General features: G+C 56.7%; 2 protein-coding genes and 1 pseudogene across 5 annotated transcripts in view; 1 reads left to right on the forward strand and 2 right to left on the reverse strand.

The window, feature by feature from the left end:
• Positions 1 to 546, reverse strand: part of LOC103252384 — a 4,491-nt pseudogene extending 3,945 nt beyond the window's left edge.
• Positions 1 to 2,187, reverse strand: part of LOC110594352 (adenylate kinase isoenzyme 1) — a 15,648-nt gene extending 13,461 nt beyond the window's left edge. Inside the window, 2 exon segments of the mRNA XM_021709070.1 lie at positions 1,869 to 1,918; positions 1,921 to 2,187. Of these exon segments, the coding sequence (XP_021564745.1) occupies positions 1,869 to 1,918; positions 1,921 to 2,038 (168 nt within the window). The 5' untranslated portion in view covers positions 2,039 to 2,187.
• Positions 2,188 to 3,996: 1,809 nt separating this feature from the next.
• On the forward strand, positions 3,997 to 14,644 carry GTF2F1 (general transcription factor IIF subunit 1). Of its 4 annotated transcripts, none has more exons than XM_008051006.1 (13): positions 3,997 to 4,125; positions 4,214 to 4,260; positions 5,966 to 6,038; positions 8,609 to 8,802; positions 9,846 to 10,016; positions 12,438 to 12,622; positions 13,086 to 13,239; positions 13,320 to 13,381; positions 13,449 to 13,568; positions 13,694 to 13,767; positions 13,848 to 13,986; positions 14,204 to 14,321; positions 14,403 to 14,644. In XM_008051006.1, the coding sequence occupies exons 1-13, from the start codon at positions 4,114 to 4,116 to the stop codon at positions 14,608 to 14,610; spliced, it is 1,557 nt and encodes a 518-aa protein (XP_008049197.1). In that variant the 5' UTR covers positions 3,997 to 4,113; the 3' UTR covers positions 14,611 to 14,644. The 4 variants fall into 4 exon arrangements, with proteins under 4 accessions (XP_008049197.1, XP_008049198.1, XP_021564743.1 ...); XM_008051007.1 differs by having other exon boundaries at positions 14,406 to 14,644; XM_021709068.1 differs by having other exon boundaries at positions 13,323 to 13,381.
• The last annotated feature ends 607 nt before the right edge of the window (positions 14,645 to 15,251 follow it).

A 15,251-nucleotide genomic window follows, 5' to 3' on the forward strand; every position in this document is an offset into this window, starting at 1 on the left:
CACTGCACTCCAGTCTGGGTGACAGAGTGAGACTCCAAGTCAAAAAAAAAAAAAAAAGAAAAAGAAAACTCCACTTCCTGGCTGGGCGCGGTGGTACACACAACCCTAGCTATTCGGGAGCATCACTTGAGGCTGGGAGTTCAAAACCAGCCTGGGCAACATAGAGAGACCTCATCTCCACAAAAAAAATTAGCCAGGTGTGGTGGTGCACGCCTATACTCCCAGCTACTCAGGAGGATTGCTTGAGTCCAGGAGGTCAATGCAACGAGATGTGATTGCACCGCCGCATCCAGCCTGGGGGACAGACCGAGAACCTGTCCCCCTCCCTCCAAACCAAGAAAACTCCACTTCCCTCCTCTCCTGCAGGTCTCAGCCCCTCTGGTCTCCAGCCATCGCAGCCTTACACAAGACATGGCCCCACGCCTTGACACGCACACACTCATGCACTTAGGGGCCACTCACGATGCGCTCAAACTCCTCGGCCTGCTTCAGTTCCCGGGGGAAGCCATCGACGAGAAAGCCCCGGCTCTCTGGGTGGGACAGCATGTTGTCACTGACCCTATCTAGGACAATGCCCTGGGAAGGAACGGGGTGGTTCAGCACTTGGGGGTTCCTCATTCTCCCACGCCCCTCACCCTGGGGAAGCCTGTTTCTCTGTGGGTCACTCTGGCAAATTCAGATGCAGACAGAATGACAACACCCCACTGAGTGCCCGAGTTGGATTCTGGTCGGCTCTGATGCTCTAGAGAACCTGCCTTGAGAACTGGGCATGTCAGGGGTTCATTGGGTGGCTATCTACCAGGTGCTGGGAGTCACTTAATTGTCACCACTACATTACGAGGCAGGTCTTGGGGTTCCCTTCATTTTACAGGTGAGGAAGCAGCGTCAGAAGGGGCTGGTGATAACCACAGGGTCACAAGGAGATAAACGCAAGCTAATTTTATTGAGTGATTTTTTTTTTTTTTTGAGTCAGAGTCTCACTCCGTCACTCAGGCTGGAGTGCAGTGGCGCACTCATGGCCACGACAGCCTCGACTTGCTGGACTCCGGTGATCCTTCCGCCTCAGCCTTCCATGTAGCCGGAACTACAGGCGCACGCTACCACGCCCGGTTTTTAAATTTTTTTGTAGAGATGAGGTCTTACTAAGTTGCCCAGGTTGGTCTTGAACCCCTGAGCTCAGGCAATTCTCTTGTCTTGGCCTACCAAAGTGCTGTGATTACAGGCTTGAGCCACTGTGTCTGGTCAAGTGATTTTATTTTTATTTTTATTTTTGAGTTGGAGTCTCACTCGGTCGCTCAGACTGGAGTGCAGTGGCCGCTCCCGGCCACCGCAGCCTCGCCTGCTGGACTCCGGCGATCCTTCCGCCTCAGCCTTCCGAGTAGCCGGAATTACAGGTATGCGCTACCACGCCCGGCTGATTTTTCGATTTATTGTAGAGATGAGGTCTCGCTGCCCAGGCAGGTCTCGAATCCGCAGGCTCAGGCCATCCATTCACCTCAGCCTCCCAAAGGCGCAGAATTACAGGCTGAGCCACCGAGCCCGGCTTTTTTTTTTTTTTTTTTAAAGATCTAACTGGCTTTTATTTGCAACTCATGAACGGGGCAGCCTCCATTCTGCAAAACAGAATGCGCGTTTCCCTGTTACGTGGGTCTTCCATGCCAGGCACACTGCTTGATGCTTTACAGGGACAATGCCATCCTTTTGATGTGGTCTCCCCATTTCACAGATAGGGAAATGGAGGCTCCGCACAGCCAGGCCATGGCCAGGCGCGGCAGCCTTCCAGGTGCACTGGCTCCCATGGGGCGTTCGTGGGTGGTTTGTCCCGACATCCCCCCTTTCTCCCTGTCCCCTCACGTGTCAGCTCTCACCGTGGGCACCAGGAGCCCCTGCAGCATGAAGTTGTGGATCTGCCGGCCCGCTGGGCGCCACTTTGGGCCTCCTCCCACAGTAGCTGACCCAGCTCCAGGTGGCAGAAGCCATACCTGATGGCCATGTTCCTGCACGGCGTCCCCCTGCCGCAGCCTGGACTGCCCACCATGAAGATGATGTCTGTGGGACCCAGGGGCGAGGGAGGAAGACGGGATAGAGCCTGCAGAGGCTGGTGGGCACCGATGCGATTGCGTCCTCCGGTGACGTCGTACGCGGGTTGCTTGGCATACCCTCTTTTGCCCTAGGGTGGCATCTGGGGGCACGTGTCTGTGTCCAGGGGTGTCACCAGGCATGCTGTGTGTTGGTGCTGCTGCGGGTTGCTGAGGATGAAGACGGGAGCTTGAGCAGCTGGGCCCTTTGCACATGGCATGTCCTTGAAACATCCCAATGACCCCATCATTCCATTTTACAGATGAGGAAACTGAGGCTCAGGGAGGGAGAGGGACTTGATCATGCCCCCAGACTCATCCCATCCCCTCCAGCCCCGCCTTCACTCTGCCCCAGACCCAGGGGCCTCCTTCCTGTTCCTGAACTCGACAATCTTCATTCCTTTTTTTTTTTTTGAGTCGGAGTCTCACTCGGTCGCCCAGACTGGAGTGCAGTGGCCGCTCCCGCCCACCGCAGCCTCGACCTGCCGGGCTCCGGCGATCCTTCCGCCTCAGCCTTCCGAGTAGCCGGAATTACAGGCATGCGCCACCACGCCCGGCTGATTTTTTGATTGATTGTAGAGATGAGGTCTCGCTGCCCAGGCGGGTCTCAAACCCGCAGGCTCAGGCAATCCACTCACCTCAGCCTCCCAAAGGCGACGGATTACAGGCTGAGCCACCGAGCCCGGCCAGACTTCATTCCTAATTGCTGTTCCCTCCACCTGGCAAATCCTTGTCCCCGTCCAGTTCCTTCTGGCCCCAGCATCCATCAGGCCTTCTCGAATAACCTCTCTAAAGAGCCTCCCACCCTATTACTTCCTGCCCCAGAACTCCATTTCCTCCATATTTGGCAGAGGCTGTAGTCTATGGCCCAGATTTCCTCCCCTTGTGCTCAGCCAACTCCTATGCATCCCTCAGAGTCCAGTTGAAACCTCCCGTCTTCCCTGAACCCTCAGAGCTCGCTGTGCTGCTCCCGTTCCCTCCTGGGCTTCAGGTGCCCATGTTTTGAGTCTGTCTCCCCCCTCTACGCCGTGATCCCCAAGAAAACAGGGAGCTGGTTGGACAGACTCCCCTAGAGGACCCGGAACCGGGCAGGTGCTCGAGTATTTCCCAAGGGCATCAATGAATGGCTGAGCCGTGGGCACGCGCAGTTGTGCGACTGCCATGATGCGGGCGTGTGCACGCGTGGAACGGGGGCCTGCGCCTCCCTCCAGTGCTCCGCCGTTTCCCTCCCTCTCCCCCGGATGTTACTCTTCTCCTGGGGCCTCAGGGGCCTGCCCGTCCGGGGGCAGCTTGGACGCGCCAGCAGCCCTTGGGGTGGTCGCGCCCCCTCCTCACTCAGGCCCTGACCTCTCCGGGCTCGGCTCAACGTCACAAGGGCCCCGGCCCCGTTCATGCTGCGGGATGATGGGGTCCAACCCCGGGACAGAGGGGAGGCAAAGAACCCCACCCAAACAGGCCCCGGTGGAGCCGGGCGGCGGCACGACCCGACAAAGTAGGCCTCGGTTGCTATGGTGACCGACCTCCCGGACTCACTTCCGGAGCGAGACCACGCATGCGCAAGGCGCCCGGGCAGCCGCCGGGAAGGGAGCGTTTTCCCGCCCCTCCCAGGATGCCTCGCGGTCCTCGAGCGTGACGTCACTAAAAGGGCGTTCCCACTTGTGCCTCACCGAACTGTATACGAGCGTGCCAGCCCCAGGAGTCGGTTCGTTTATCCTAGACTTGCTCTTGGGTTCGCCGCGTGTGGAAAGGGGCAGGAGGAGCGTCAAGGAAAGCGCGGTGGTGGCCGCCGAGGAAGTTGCCCTCGCGACGCGGGCGCGCGAGAGTTTCGCTTCCGGGTTAGGCGGCGGCGCAGGCGCAGATAGAGCCGACGGAACGCCGCTTCCGGGTAGCTTTGCCCTAAGCTTTTCCTAAGCTGCGCTTAGCAGGGCCGGAGACCCTGCACCGAGAAAGCCGCTTCCCAGCGACCGAAGGACGCGGATCCCGGCGGGGACGAAAAGAATCCGGGTCGGACCCGATCCGAGCGACTGACTTGCTCATGGCGGCCCTAGTAAGTATGAATAAGGTGGGGCTCGGGGGTCCCGGAGGCGATCTCCGCAGCCGCGCCATCCCTCCCCATCGGCTTTCTCTCTCCGCAGGGCCCCGGCAGCCAGAATGTCACGGAGTATGTCGTGCGAGTTCCCAAGTAAGTCCCTGGCCCCATCTCCCAGTCTCCTCCAAGAAGGAGTGAAAGCCTCGAGCTTCTAGGCGTTTCTGGCCCTGTTGATGTCGGGGGCCATGGGTGTAGTTGTTCCCTGGGTTCTTGACTTCGCCACGGAAGAAAATTTTAGAGCGAGTCCAAAGGATAGATAGACAGAATTTACTAGGAAGAAAAAGACACGGTCGAGAGAGCACGGATGCTTTAAGAGAAAGGACACATGCTTGTCTTTTATTTATTATTTTTTAAAAATATATATATATATATATATTTGGAAATGAGTCTCATTATGTTGCCCAGGCTGATCTTGAACTCCTAGTCTCCAGCAGTCCTCTTGCCTCGTCCTCCCAAAGTTCTGGGATCCCAGGTGTGAGGCACCACGTCCGGCCCACATGCTTGTCTTGGGCAAGAAGCTTTGTATAATTTTGCAACGCTGATTAAGTAAACTATTCCATGAGTTAAGAGCGGAGGGCTGTGGGTATCGAGTCATGAGTTTTTTGTTTTTTGGGTTTTTTTTTTTTGAGTTGGAGTCTCACTCGGTCGCCCAGACTGGAGGGCAGTGGCCGCTCCCGGCCACCGCAGCCTCGACCTGCCGGGCTCCGGCGATCCTTCCGCCTCAGCCTTCCGAGTAGCCGGAGTTACAGGCACGCGCTACCACGCCCGGCTGATTTTTTGATTTATTGTAGAGATGAGGTCTCACCAAGTTGCCCAGGCGGGTCTCGAACCGCAATCCACTCACCTCAGCCTCCCAAAGGCGCGGGATTACAGGCTGAGCCACCGAGCCCGGCCATCTTCCAACCTTTTAAGTACCTTTTAAGTAATGAAAATTACTGTCTAACCAGATGTGGGCTTTTTTTAAGAACATCATGTCTATATTTTGGGTAATTCCCTGTTGTTTCTGTGATGCACTGCACTGGCAGTTTCACGTTTCAACCTGCAGTAGTCAGGTTTGATATGCCCAGCCGGTCAGGTGGAGGTTGTGTACCAATAAGAAAGTCATCTGAATGATGCTCACCCTGTTCCTCGGTGATCTACATTAGACCTACCCAAGAAAACTTGCCTAACTGCATCTAAACTATGTGCTGTGCTAACTATGCCTGCCTCCCTCCAGACTGAGAACGACTTGGAGGGCATGGCTGGGCTTAAGCTGAGGCCTCTCTGAGATGCATCAATATTTTTAAAATAAATGAATAAGTTTGTTAATACACAGCATGATTCTGTCCCCTGGCCTAGCATTTGAGGCCTGTGTGGTCCCGTGATGCCCAGTCTCTACCTGAAAGGACACATTCTTTGTTCTATTTCAAGCTGGTCAGGCTTTGTTTTCTCTCTTGGCCTTTGTCCATACTGTTTTCCTCTGCTAGAAATGCCTACTCCCACCCCAGATGGATCCATTGGGTGGATTCTTGTGGATCCTACAAAACCCAGCTCCAGTATTTTCCTCTTCCAGGAAGCATGCCCTCTTCTCTAGGGCCAAGTTCTTAATTGCCCTCTTATCTTGGGTTCCCCCAAATCTTTGTTCCTCCTGCTCTTCTGCATGGAGTGAAGGACAGATCAAGCTTCTGTAACACACTGGGAATCCTTGGGAGTCTTTTTTTGAGTCCCTAGCATTGCTCAGCACAGAGGGCTGAATCAGGGTGAGTTTGTTGAGCGAATGATTAACAGAATTAGCACTGCCTCTCCCTCCCCCCTCTAGGAACACAACCAAAAAGTATAACATAATGGCTTTTAATGCAGCGGATAAAGTCAACTTTGCTACTTGGAATCAGGTAAGTCCCTGGGTCTTGCGGGGGGTGGGTTGGGATGGTGAGACAACCTGATCCTGTTCTTGGTGGCGGTAATCGTCACTTAGCTGTAATAATAACTAAGCCTTTGTTTCCCTACTTCTCCTCAAGTGGAAATAAGATGATGGTGAAGGGCCGGGTGTAGTGGCTTCTGCTTGTACTCCCAGTGGAAGAGATTGTTTGAGGTCAGAAGTTCAAGACCAGCCTGGGCAACATAGCGAGCCCCTATCTGTACAAAAAATAAAAAAATATTAGCCAGGTGTGGTGGTGCATGGCTGTAGTCCTAGCTACTCAGGAAACTGAGGCAGGAGGATCACTTGAGCCCAGGAGTTTGAGGCTGCGGTGAGCTATGATCATGCCACTGCACTTCAGCCTGGGTGACAGAGCAAGAGGCTGTCTCTTAAAATAAAGAAAAAAGATGATGAAGAAAGGTCTAGGTTGAGCTACTGGGTGTCCCTGTAAGTAAGATTTGGCAGGCCTCGTGAGGCCTTCTCCTTAAAAGAGAACATTTGGAAGTTAAGCCCACTGATGGACATCATGGGGCATGACTGGACTCTATTTTTTAATTAATTTTGTAGAGATCAGGTCTCACTTTGTTGCCCAGGCTAGTCTCGAGCTCCTGGGCTCAGGTGATCCTTCCACCTCAGCCTCCCAAAATGCTGGGATGACAGGTGTGAGCCACTGCACCTGACTCATGGTTGGATTCTAGAGTATTTTTGGAAGTGGAGCCACCAGGGTCTATTGACCGATTAGATACTGAAGGAGGAGGGAGAGAGAATTACAGACCGTTCCATTTACTTAACAGGAGCTGGAGAAGGTGCTGTTTGGGTGGAATGTTTGAGACTTCACTTGTGGACATTTTTTTTTTTTTGAGTCGCAGTGTCACTCTGTCGCCCAACTGGAGTGCAGTGATACACTCACGGCCACTGCAGCCTCAACCTGCTGGGCTCATGTGATCCTTCCACCTCAGCCTTCAAGTAGCTGGAACTATAGGCATGCATCACCACACCTGGCTGGTTTTTTGAATTATTGTAGAGATGAGATCTCGCCTAGTTGCCAAGGCAGGTCTCAAACCCGTAGGCTCAGGCAATCCTGTTGCCTCTGCCTCCCAAAGTGCTGGGATTATAGGCGAGAGTCACCCTGCCCACCTTTGGGACATCTTCTGTTTCAGTTGCTCAATAGACATCAACAGGAGATGTTGTAGCTGGGTGTGATGGTGCACATCTGTCTAGCCCTACTACTTGGGAGGCTGAGGTGGAAGGATCACCTGAGCCCAGGAGGTCAAGGCTGCAGTGAGCTGTGATTGTGCCACTGTACTTCTGCTTGGGTGACAGAGTGACACCCCGCAAACGGGCGAGCTGATGAGACTGTATTTGAGAGAGGGGTGATAACAGACTGTCCATGTGGTCACTGGGCAGGTGGGGACTTGCTCAGGGCACATTTCCTGGGTGGAGGGCCACCATTTGTTTGAAAGCTTGCAGTTCTGCCCTCTAGAACCTCTCGCTACACATTCATACACAGACACACTTGCACCCTCTCCTCCAGCCCCTGGCCTATCCTGTTATCCAGAGAGGCTTAGGGTCATATTGGGGGTTAGATTTCTCCATCCATGAATTTTAGGGGCACACAAACTCAGTCCATAGAGCTCCGGCCTCACAACTGAGTTATATGGTGGTTTAAAACACATCCAGGCCGGGCTCGGTGGCTCAGCCTGTAATCCCATGCTTTGGGAGGCCGAGGTGAGTGAATTGCCTGAGCCTGTGGGTTCGAGACCTGCCTGGGCAACTTGGCAAGACCTCATCTCTACAATAAATCAAAAAAATTAGCTGGGCATGGTGACGCACACCTGAAGTCCCAGCTACTTGCAAGGCTGAGGCAGAAGGATCACCGGAGCCCAGCAGGTCGAGGCTGCAGTGGCCAGGAGTGTGCCACTGCACTCTACTCTGGGTGACAGAGTGAGACTCTGACTCAAAAAAAAAAAAAAACACACCCAGATGGTTTTACAGTTTTTTTGCAGAGATGGGGGATCTCGCTGCATTGTCCAGGCTTGTCTCAAACCTTGGACCCAAGCGATCCTCTCGCCTCAGCCTCCCCAATTGCTGGGATTACAGGTGTGAGCCACCACACCTGGCCAGTCTGTGCACCGTGCCCAGCTGTTTTTTAAAATTTGTAATTTGGAAATACGAAACTTTCCAAAAGTTGCAAAAAAAGACCAGGCATAGTGACTCACGCCTGTAATCCTAGCACTTTGGAAGGCCGAGGTGGGAGGATCACTTGAGCCCAGATAGTTGTGGCTGTGGTGAGCTGTGATCATGCCACTGCACTCCTACCTGGGTGACAGAGTGAGACCCCGACTCAAAAAAAAAAATGTTGCAAGAATGGACACAGTGCAAAGCTTACTTTACCCAGATTCACCAAGGAGTGGCATTCTGCTGTTTTTGTTGAGTGGAAAGTTGGCTTTGACCGTCTGGAACTCTGCTTAAGGAGAGTAAAGGGCGTCCCTGGCCCGCAACCAAGGCAGGGACCCCAAGAGGTGTGTCTTCCTGCTCCCCCAGGCTCGGCTGGAGCGGGACTTGAGCAACAAGAAAATCTACCAAGAGGAGGAGCTGCCCGAATCCGGCGCAGGCAGCGAGTACAACCGCAAACTTCGAGAGGAGGCGCGGAGGAAGAAGTACGGTATCGTCCTCAAGGAGTTCCGGCCCGAGGACCAGCCCTGGCTGCTCCGGGTCAATGGCAAATCGGGCCGGAAGTAAGTGGCTGTGGTGGGCGGGGGGTGGGCAGTCTGGGGATCCACCCACTGGGGTGCCAGCACTTCTGCCCATGCAGAGGTTTGTTTATTTGTTTATCTATTTGCTTATTTATTTGAGTTAGGGTCTCACTCTGTCACCCAGGCTGGAGTGCAGTGGCACGATTACCAGCTCACCGCAGCCTCAACCTCCCAGGCTCAGGTGATCTGTCTGCCTCATCTTTCTTAGTAGCTAGAACTAGAGGTGCCACCCTGCCAGGTTGATTTTTAAATTTTTTTGTAGAGATGAGGTCTCGCTATGTTGCCCAGGCTGGTCTTGAACTTCTGGGCTCAAGCAATCCTCCCACCTCGGCCTCCCAAAGTGCTGGAATGACAGGCGTGAGCCACCGCATCCAGCCTAGGGTTTTATTTTTGAGGATGAACCGAGGGGTGCTTGTGCCTGAATGCCACAGTGCAGGGGGGCCCAGGTGGCTGGCCCTGGGAGGGTCGTGGTGCTTCAGACCACCTGGAGAGGGCAGCAGTGGGCAGAGCCGGAGTGGTGAAGACGAGGCTGTAGGGGCGCTCTATGCAGAGCGGCTGGAGCTCGTGACAGACGAGGGCCGGCTGGCGCAGCGCCGCGGGTGCCCAGAGGGGGCTGGACCCAGGGCCAGGGCGCCTGGGAAGGCTGTAAGCAGGAAGGGGCATTTGGAGCAAGTACCTGGACAGGTGCTGGGGTGGAAGAGGGATCGCTGGAGGCCTGGTGGAGGCTGGGCAGTTGCTCGGGTGGCCCAGGCCGGGTGTCCACTTCAGGTGTCCACTCCTGCCCCGTTCTGGTCCCTCACGCGGCTTGCACGGTCCTTCCAGAAAGTGATCGTGATAGGCATGGTACGCCCAGCACCCAGCAGGGCAGGAGCGCCGGCCCCGCTCCCCCAACGTGGACGTCACAGCCCAGGCGGTCGAAAGGCCTGCCCAGGGCCTCGTGGTCACGGGCTTCCTGGGAGGACCTGGGCTGGTGTCGCAGAGGAGGCCGGACCCGGGGGCCGGGCCGTGACCATGACTCCCTGCAGGTTCAAGGGCATCAAGAAAGGCGGCGTGACCGAGAACACCTCCTACTACATCTTCACCCAGTGCCCCGACGGGGCCTTCGAGGCCTTCCCCGTGCACAACTGGTACAACTTCACGCCGCTGGCCCGGCACCGCACGCTCACCGCTGAGGAGGCGGAGGAAGAGTGGGAGAGGTGAGTGGCTGGCAGGTCCTTGGCTGGAGCTGGGGCCATGGTGGTGACCGGGGCAGGCCCCACGCTGCTGGCCCAGAGCGTCACTGTCTCCAGCGTGAGACTGATGTGAGACCTCGGGGCCACAACAGAGTCAGCCCAGACCACGTGTCGGGGTGCAGGTGGGCTCTGACTGCCCCTCGCCTCCCCCAGGCTGGAGGTTGCTCGCCGGATCTGCAGCAGGACTGCAGCCCTGGGCAGGGGTCCTGGGGCGCCCTCCGACGAGGGCCTCAGAGGTGGGGTAGGTGTAGTTAGAGGCACGTGGCCGGAGGTACATGGCACACAAGGCTGGGGCAGAGGGACTGTGAGGAGCGGCCTGAGGCGGGGCCCAGAGTCCTGGGCCTTGAATGCCCGGCTGAGGATGGGACCCTCTCGCGTTTGCTCGTATCACAGATAAGCAGATGCCCAAGGATTTCTTGGCTCCCGAAAGGTCACAAACACCTTTTTCCCCCTTTGCTTAATCCTTTTCTTTAGTTTTTACATTTTTGAGTGAGTCACAGGTTGGCTCAGCTCCCAAAGCAACCCCAGTAAGAGGCGTGGGGTGGGGAGCGCCCTCCTCGCTTGGACTTTTGAGCCCCGAGCCTGCGGCGTCTCCCCACGCTGGTGCCGCCTGGCAGGGCCCTGCAGCTCCGCTGTGTGATTCATCCATCCATGGTTCTGGGAGCACTGGCGCCCGCTGCACTGAGAAAAACATGGCGTCTTATAGAATCCTGTGAAATCTGGACATTCAATTGGGGAGAAATGCCGTCTTTTGAGCAGATGTGGAATCTACTTAGATAAGACTGTTTAGCCCCGGCGCGGTAGGGCTGGGGCCTGTGCCTTCATGCCACGTTCGGTGTTTCTGGTGGGAAGAGAACGTCTCCACCAGCCATTTGGTCACAACTTGTGCTTTTTCGTTTTTGGAAAAACCCTTTTCGTTGTGGCAAAATCACATAAAATTTATCATCTTCTGACCATTTTAAGTGCACAGTTAGTAGGATGAAACACATTCACGTGGTTGTGCAACAATCATCACCATCATCTCCAGAACTTTCTCCTTTTCCCAAACTGAAGCTCTGTCCCCATGAAACACTCCCTCTCTGTCCCCTCCCCAGCCCCTGGCACCCATCATGCTGCTCTCTGTCTCTGGAATCATAGAGTATTGGTTTTCCCTTTTTTTCCCCCAAGATAGGGTCCCACTCTGCCGCCCAGGCTCGAGTGCAGTGGTGCAATCATAGCTCACTGCAGCCTTGACCTCCTGGGCTCAAGTGATCCTCATGCGTTGGCTTCTTAAGTATCTTGGACTACAGGTGTGTGCCACCATGCCTGGCTAATTTTTAATTTCTTTTTATTTTTGAGTTGGAGTCTCACTTGGTCGCACAGACTGGAGTGCAGTGACCGCTCTTGGCCACCGCAGCCTTGCCTGCTGGGCTCTGGCGATCCTTCCGCCTCAGCCTTCCAAGTAGCCGGAATTACAGGCATGCACTACCACGCCCGGCTGATTTTTTGATTTATTGTAGAGATGAGGTCTCGCTGCCCAGGCGGGTCTCGAACCCGCGGGCTCAGGCAATCCACTCACCTCAGCCTCCCAAAGACATGGGATTACAGGCTGAGCCACCGAGCCCTGCTAATTTTTAATTTTTTTAAGTTGGTGTCTCTGTTGCCTAGGCTGGAGTGCAGCGGCACCTTCATGGGTCACCACAGCCTTGACCCGCCTCAGCTTTCTGAATAATGGGACTACAGGTGCGGGCCACCACACCCAACTAAGAGATAAGGTCTTGCTATGTTGCCCAGGCCGGTCTCAAATTCCCGGGCTCAAGCAATCTTCTCATCTCATGTTAGCCATAGCACCCAGCCTGTTCGTCCTTTTATGTGTGGCTTATTTCATTGAGCATAATGTCTTCAAGGTTCGTCGGTGCTATAATAAGTGTCAGCACTTCATTCTTTTTTAAAAAATAATTTTAAAAAAGCAGTAATTGTGAAAAACATGTAAAATGTATCGTCTCCACCATGTTTTACAGTTGAGTCATGACCAGTATGTTCACAGGGTTACACGACAATGTCATTCCTTTTCACAGCCCCCGAGAATCTTGCCCTACTGTTAGATGCAAGCCTAACACTTCTCATTAAATGCAGTCTCGTTGTTTTAAAACTTACGCGAGCAGTGGGACAGTGTTAATGCTGTTTCGGTGGAAACGTCACGGAAGAAGCAGCTCCTGTAAATTCCGCTGACAGGAGACCACCGTGAACATGCCGGGTCAGACCGGGAGAGGCGCCAAGACGCCGGCACCACGAAGCCACACCGTCCCCTCGAGGGCCTCGGGTGGGGCAGGGAGGGCGGCGGGGAAAGTGTCCCGTGTCCGTGGGCGTGGGGCCCCTCTGAGGTGGCGTGTGCCCGACCCGCAGGAGGAACAAGGTGCTGAACCACTTCAGCATCATGCAGCAGCGGCGGCTCAAGGACCAGGACCAGGACGAGGACGAGGAGGAGAAGGAGAAGCGAGGCCGCAAGAAGGCCAGCGAGCTGCGCATCCATGACTTGGAGGATGATCTGGAGATGTCGTCTGATGACAGCGACGCCAGCGGCGAGGAGGGTGAGGCGGCACGGCCCAGGGCGGGCGGCGCTTGGTACCTGGGCCCAGGTGGTGGAGGCGGCCGGTCAGGTCCTGCCGTTGAAGGGGCGTTGACAGTCGACCCGAGGGCGCTTGGGCGCCAGGAGATGCAGTGCTGGTATTGACCAGGAGGCGGGGCAGGAGCGGGAGGCGGAAGCCCTGGCCTTTGTTCAAGGTTCCACGCTAGGGTGGGCTCTGGTATGCAGAGCTGTCCCTGGCCTGGGTGCTGGCTTGGCGTGTGAGTGTTAGGGAAGGGGTGGGGGCTCGGCTCCCCCTGCTGGTTTGCTCAGGAGAGGCAGCTCCGGGCCAGCCCTTAGCCTTCCGGGCCTGGCGCGGCCCTGGAGGGGCATCTCCCCGTCAGCGAGGCCCCAGGATGTCACACCATCAAGAAATGCACGAGCTGCGACAAAGGGGTGCCTGAGCCCTCCTCCTGTCCCATCCCCAGGCAGCAGAGCCCCCAAGACCAAGAGGAAGGCGCCCCCGGCCAAGGCGGGCAGGAAGAAGAAGAAGAAGAAGGGCTCGGACGACGAGGCCTTCGAGGACAGTGATGACGGGGACTTTGAGGGCCAGGAGGTGGACTACATGTCGGATGGCTCCAGGTGAGGCAGGCGGGAGGCGGGTGTGAGCCCGGCCGGCCCGCGCACGCGCGCTCCCCCTCCGCCTGCTCTCTGTCTTACAGCAGCTCCCAGGACGAGCTGGAGGGCAAGCCCAAGGTGCCGCTGCCCGAGGAGGGGCCCAGAGGTAGGCGGCGGCCAGTGGGGCCAGGCTGGGGCCGGTCCTCCCACGGCTCACACCCCCGCCCCTCCAGGTGTCGACGAGCAGAGTGACAGCAGCGAGCAGAGTGAGGAGGAGAAGCCGCCCGAGGAAGAGAAGGAGGAGGAGGAGGAGAAGAAGGCGCCCACCCCTCAGGAGAAGAAGCGCAGAAAAGGTGGGGCCCCGGCAGCCCGTCGCCCAGCCCCTCCTGGCCTCCCTCTTCGGCGGTGCGGGCAAGGGTGGACGCAGGGGTCCCGGGCCGCTGTGGGCCTCACCCCCGCCTGGCTTGTGTCCCTGCAGACAGCAGTGACGAGTCAGACAGCTCCGAGGAGAGCGACATAGACAGTGAGGCCTCTTCGGCCCTCTTCATGGCGGTAAGGCCCAGCCCGTGGTGAGGGGTACGGCCCGGCCTCTTGTTTCCAGACTCATTCCCAGTCCCGTCCCAACCCCACAGAAAAAGAAGACGCCCCCCAAGAGGGAGCGGAAGCTGTCGGGAGGCAGCTCGCGGGGCAACAGCCGCCCGGGCACGCCCAGCACAGAGGGCGGCAGCACCTCCTCCACCCTGAGGGCTGCCGCCAGCAAGCTCGAGCAGGGTGAGTGCCGCACGGCCCCACGCACGGCCCCACCCCCGGCCCCACCCCCAGCCGCAGCCTCCCACCTCTGCCCTTGGAGCTGAGAGGGCATGGACGAGCCAGGGTGGAGACCCTCCCTCCCTGAGCCCCTGGCGCCCTAACCCTGGCACTGCCTGGCGGGGGCCGCCCAGGGCTCAGCCTTCCACCCCAAGACCCAGTCCTGACCCCGTCCCCACAGGGAAGCGGACGAGCGAGACGCCGGCAGCCAAGCGCTTGCGGCTGGAGGCTGGGCCCCAGAGCCTGTCCGGGAAGTCCGCCCCACAGCCACCCTCGGGCAAGTCCACGCCCAGCAGTGGGTAAGTCGGTGGCGTCGTCGGGGCGGGCAAGGGCCTCATGGGAGAGCCTCGCTGACACCCCCTCCCCTGCCCCCTACTCAGCAGCGACGTGCAGGTGACCGAGGACGCCGTGCGCCGCTACCTGACGCGAAAGCCTATGACCACCAAGGACCTGCTGAAAAAGTTCCAGACCAAGAAGACGGGGCTGAGCAGCGAGCAGACTGTGAACGTGCTGGCCCAGATCCTCAAGCGCCTCAACCCCGAGCGCAAGACGATCAATGACAAGATGCACTTCTCCCTCCAGGAGTGAGGCTTCGTTCAATAAACGGCTCTGTTCTCCAGGACTGCCTGGCCCCGCCCCTTGTTGCCCTGCTCCCTGCGTCCCAGGGTCCCGGTGTCAGCAAGTCTGGAAAAGCCGAAGCTGTTTTCTCCGGCAGCCTCTCCTGGAAGCTTCCGGGGTCTGTTAGAACTTCTTTGTCCTCTTCCACGTTCAATCTCTGGCCCAACAGCCTGACCTCCGTGCTGCCTGCTGGGTAACTTCTGCAGCTCTGCGCTCCTTTTTTCTAGGTCTCTCTTCAGCTATGGCTTATCCACCCTGTAGCTATTAAGTCTTTGTTTTTGGTCTTTATTATTTATTGGCAGCACATGCCTATATTTCTAGCTACTCTATAGGCTGAGGCAGAAAGATTGTGTGAGCCCAGGAGGTTGAGGCTTTGGTGAGTTAGGATTATGCCACGGCACACCAGACTGGGTGACAGAGCAAGACCCTGTGTTAAAAAAAAAGTATTGGGTCTTGTCAGTGACCTCATTTTCAGCTGCTCAAAGTTTTTTGATTCCTTTTCAGATCAGCCGTTCTGTTTGGATAGTGCTTGGATCCTTTTTATGTTTTTGAGTTGGAGCCTCACTCTGTCGCCCCGACTGGAGTGCAGTGGCCACTCCCGGCCACCGCAG

Source organism: Carlito syrichta, unplaced genomic scaffold (assembly GCF_000164805.1).
Source record: "Carlito syrichta isolate Samal-C Ts95f unplaced genomic scaffold, Tarsius_syrichta-2.0.1 Scaffold156020, whole genome shotgun sequence".
Lineage (NCBI taxonomy): Eukaryota > Metazoa > Chordata > Mammalia > Primates > Tarsiidae > Carlito > Carlito syrichta.

Coding starts and splice junctions, on each gene's coding strand:
- GTF2F1 (XM_008051006.1), top strand. Junction 13,240..13,319: donor TACATGTCGGATGGCTCCAG/GTGAGGCAGGCG, acceptor TCTGTCTTACAG/CAGCTCCCAGGACGAGCTGG. Junction 14,322..14,402: donor AAGTCCACGCCCAGCAGTGG/GTAAGTCGGTGG, acceptor CCCCCTACTCAG/CAGCGACGTGCAGGTGACCG.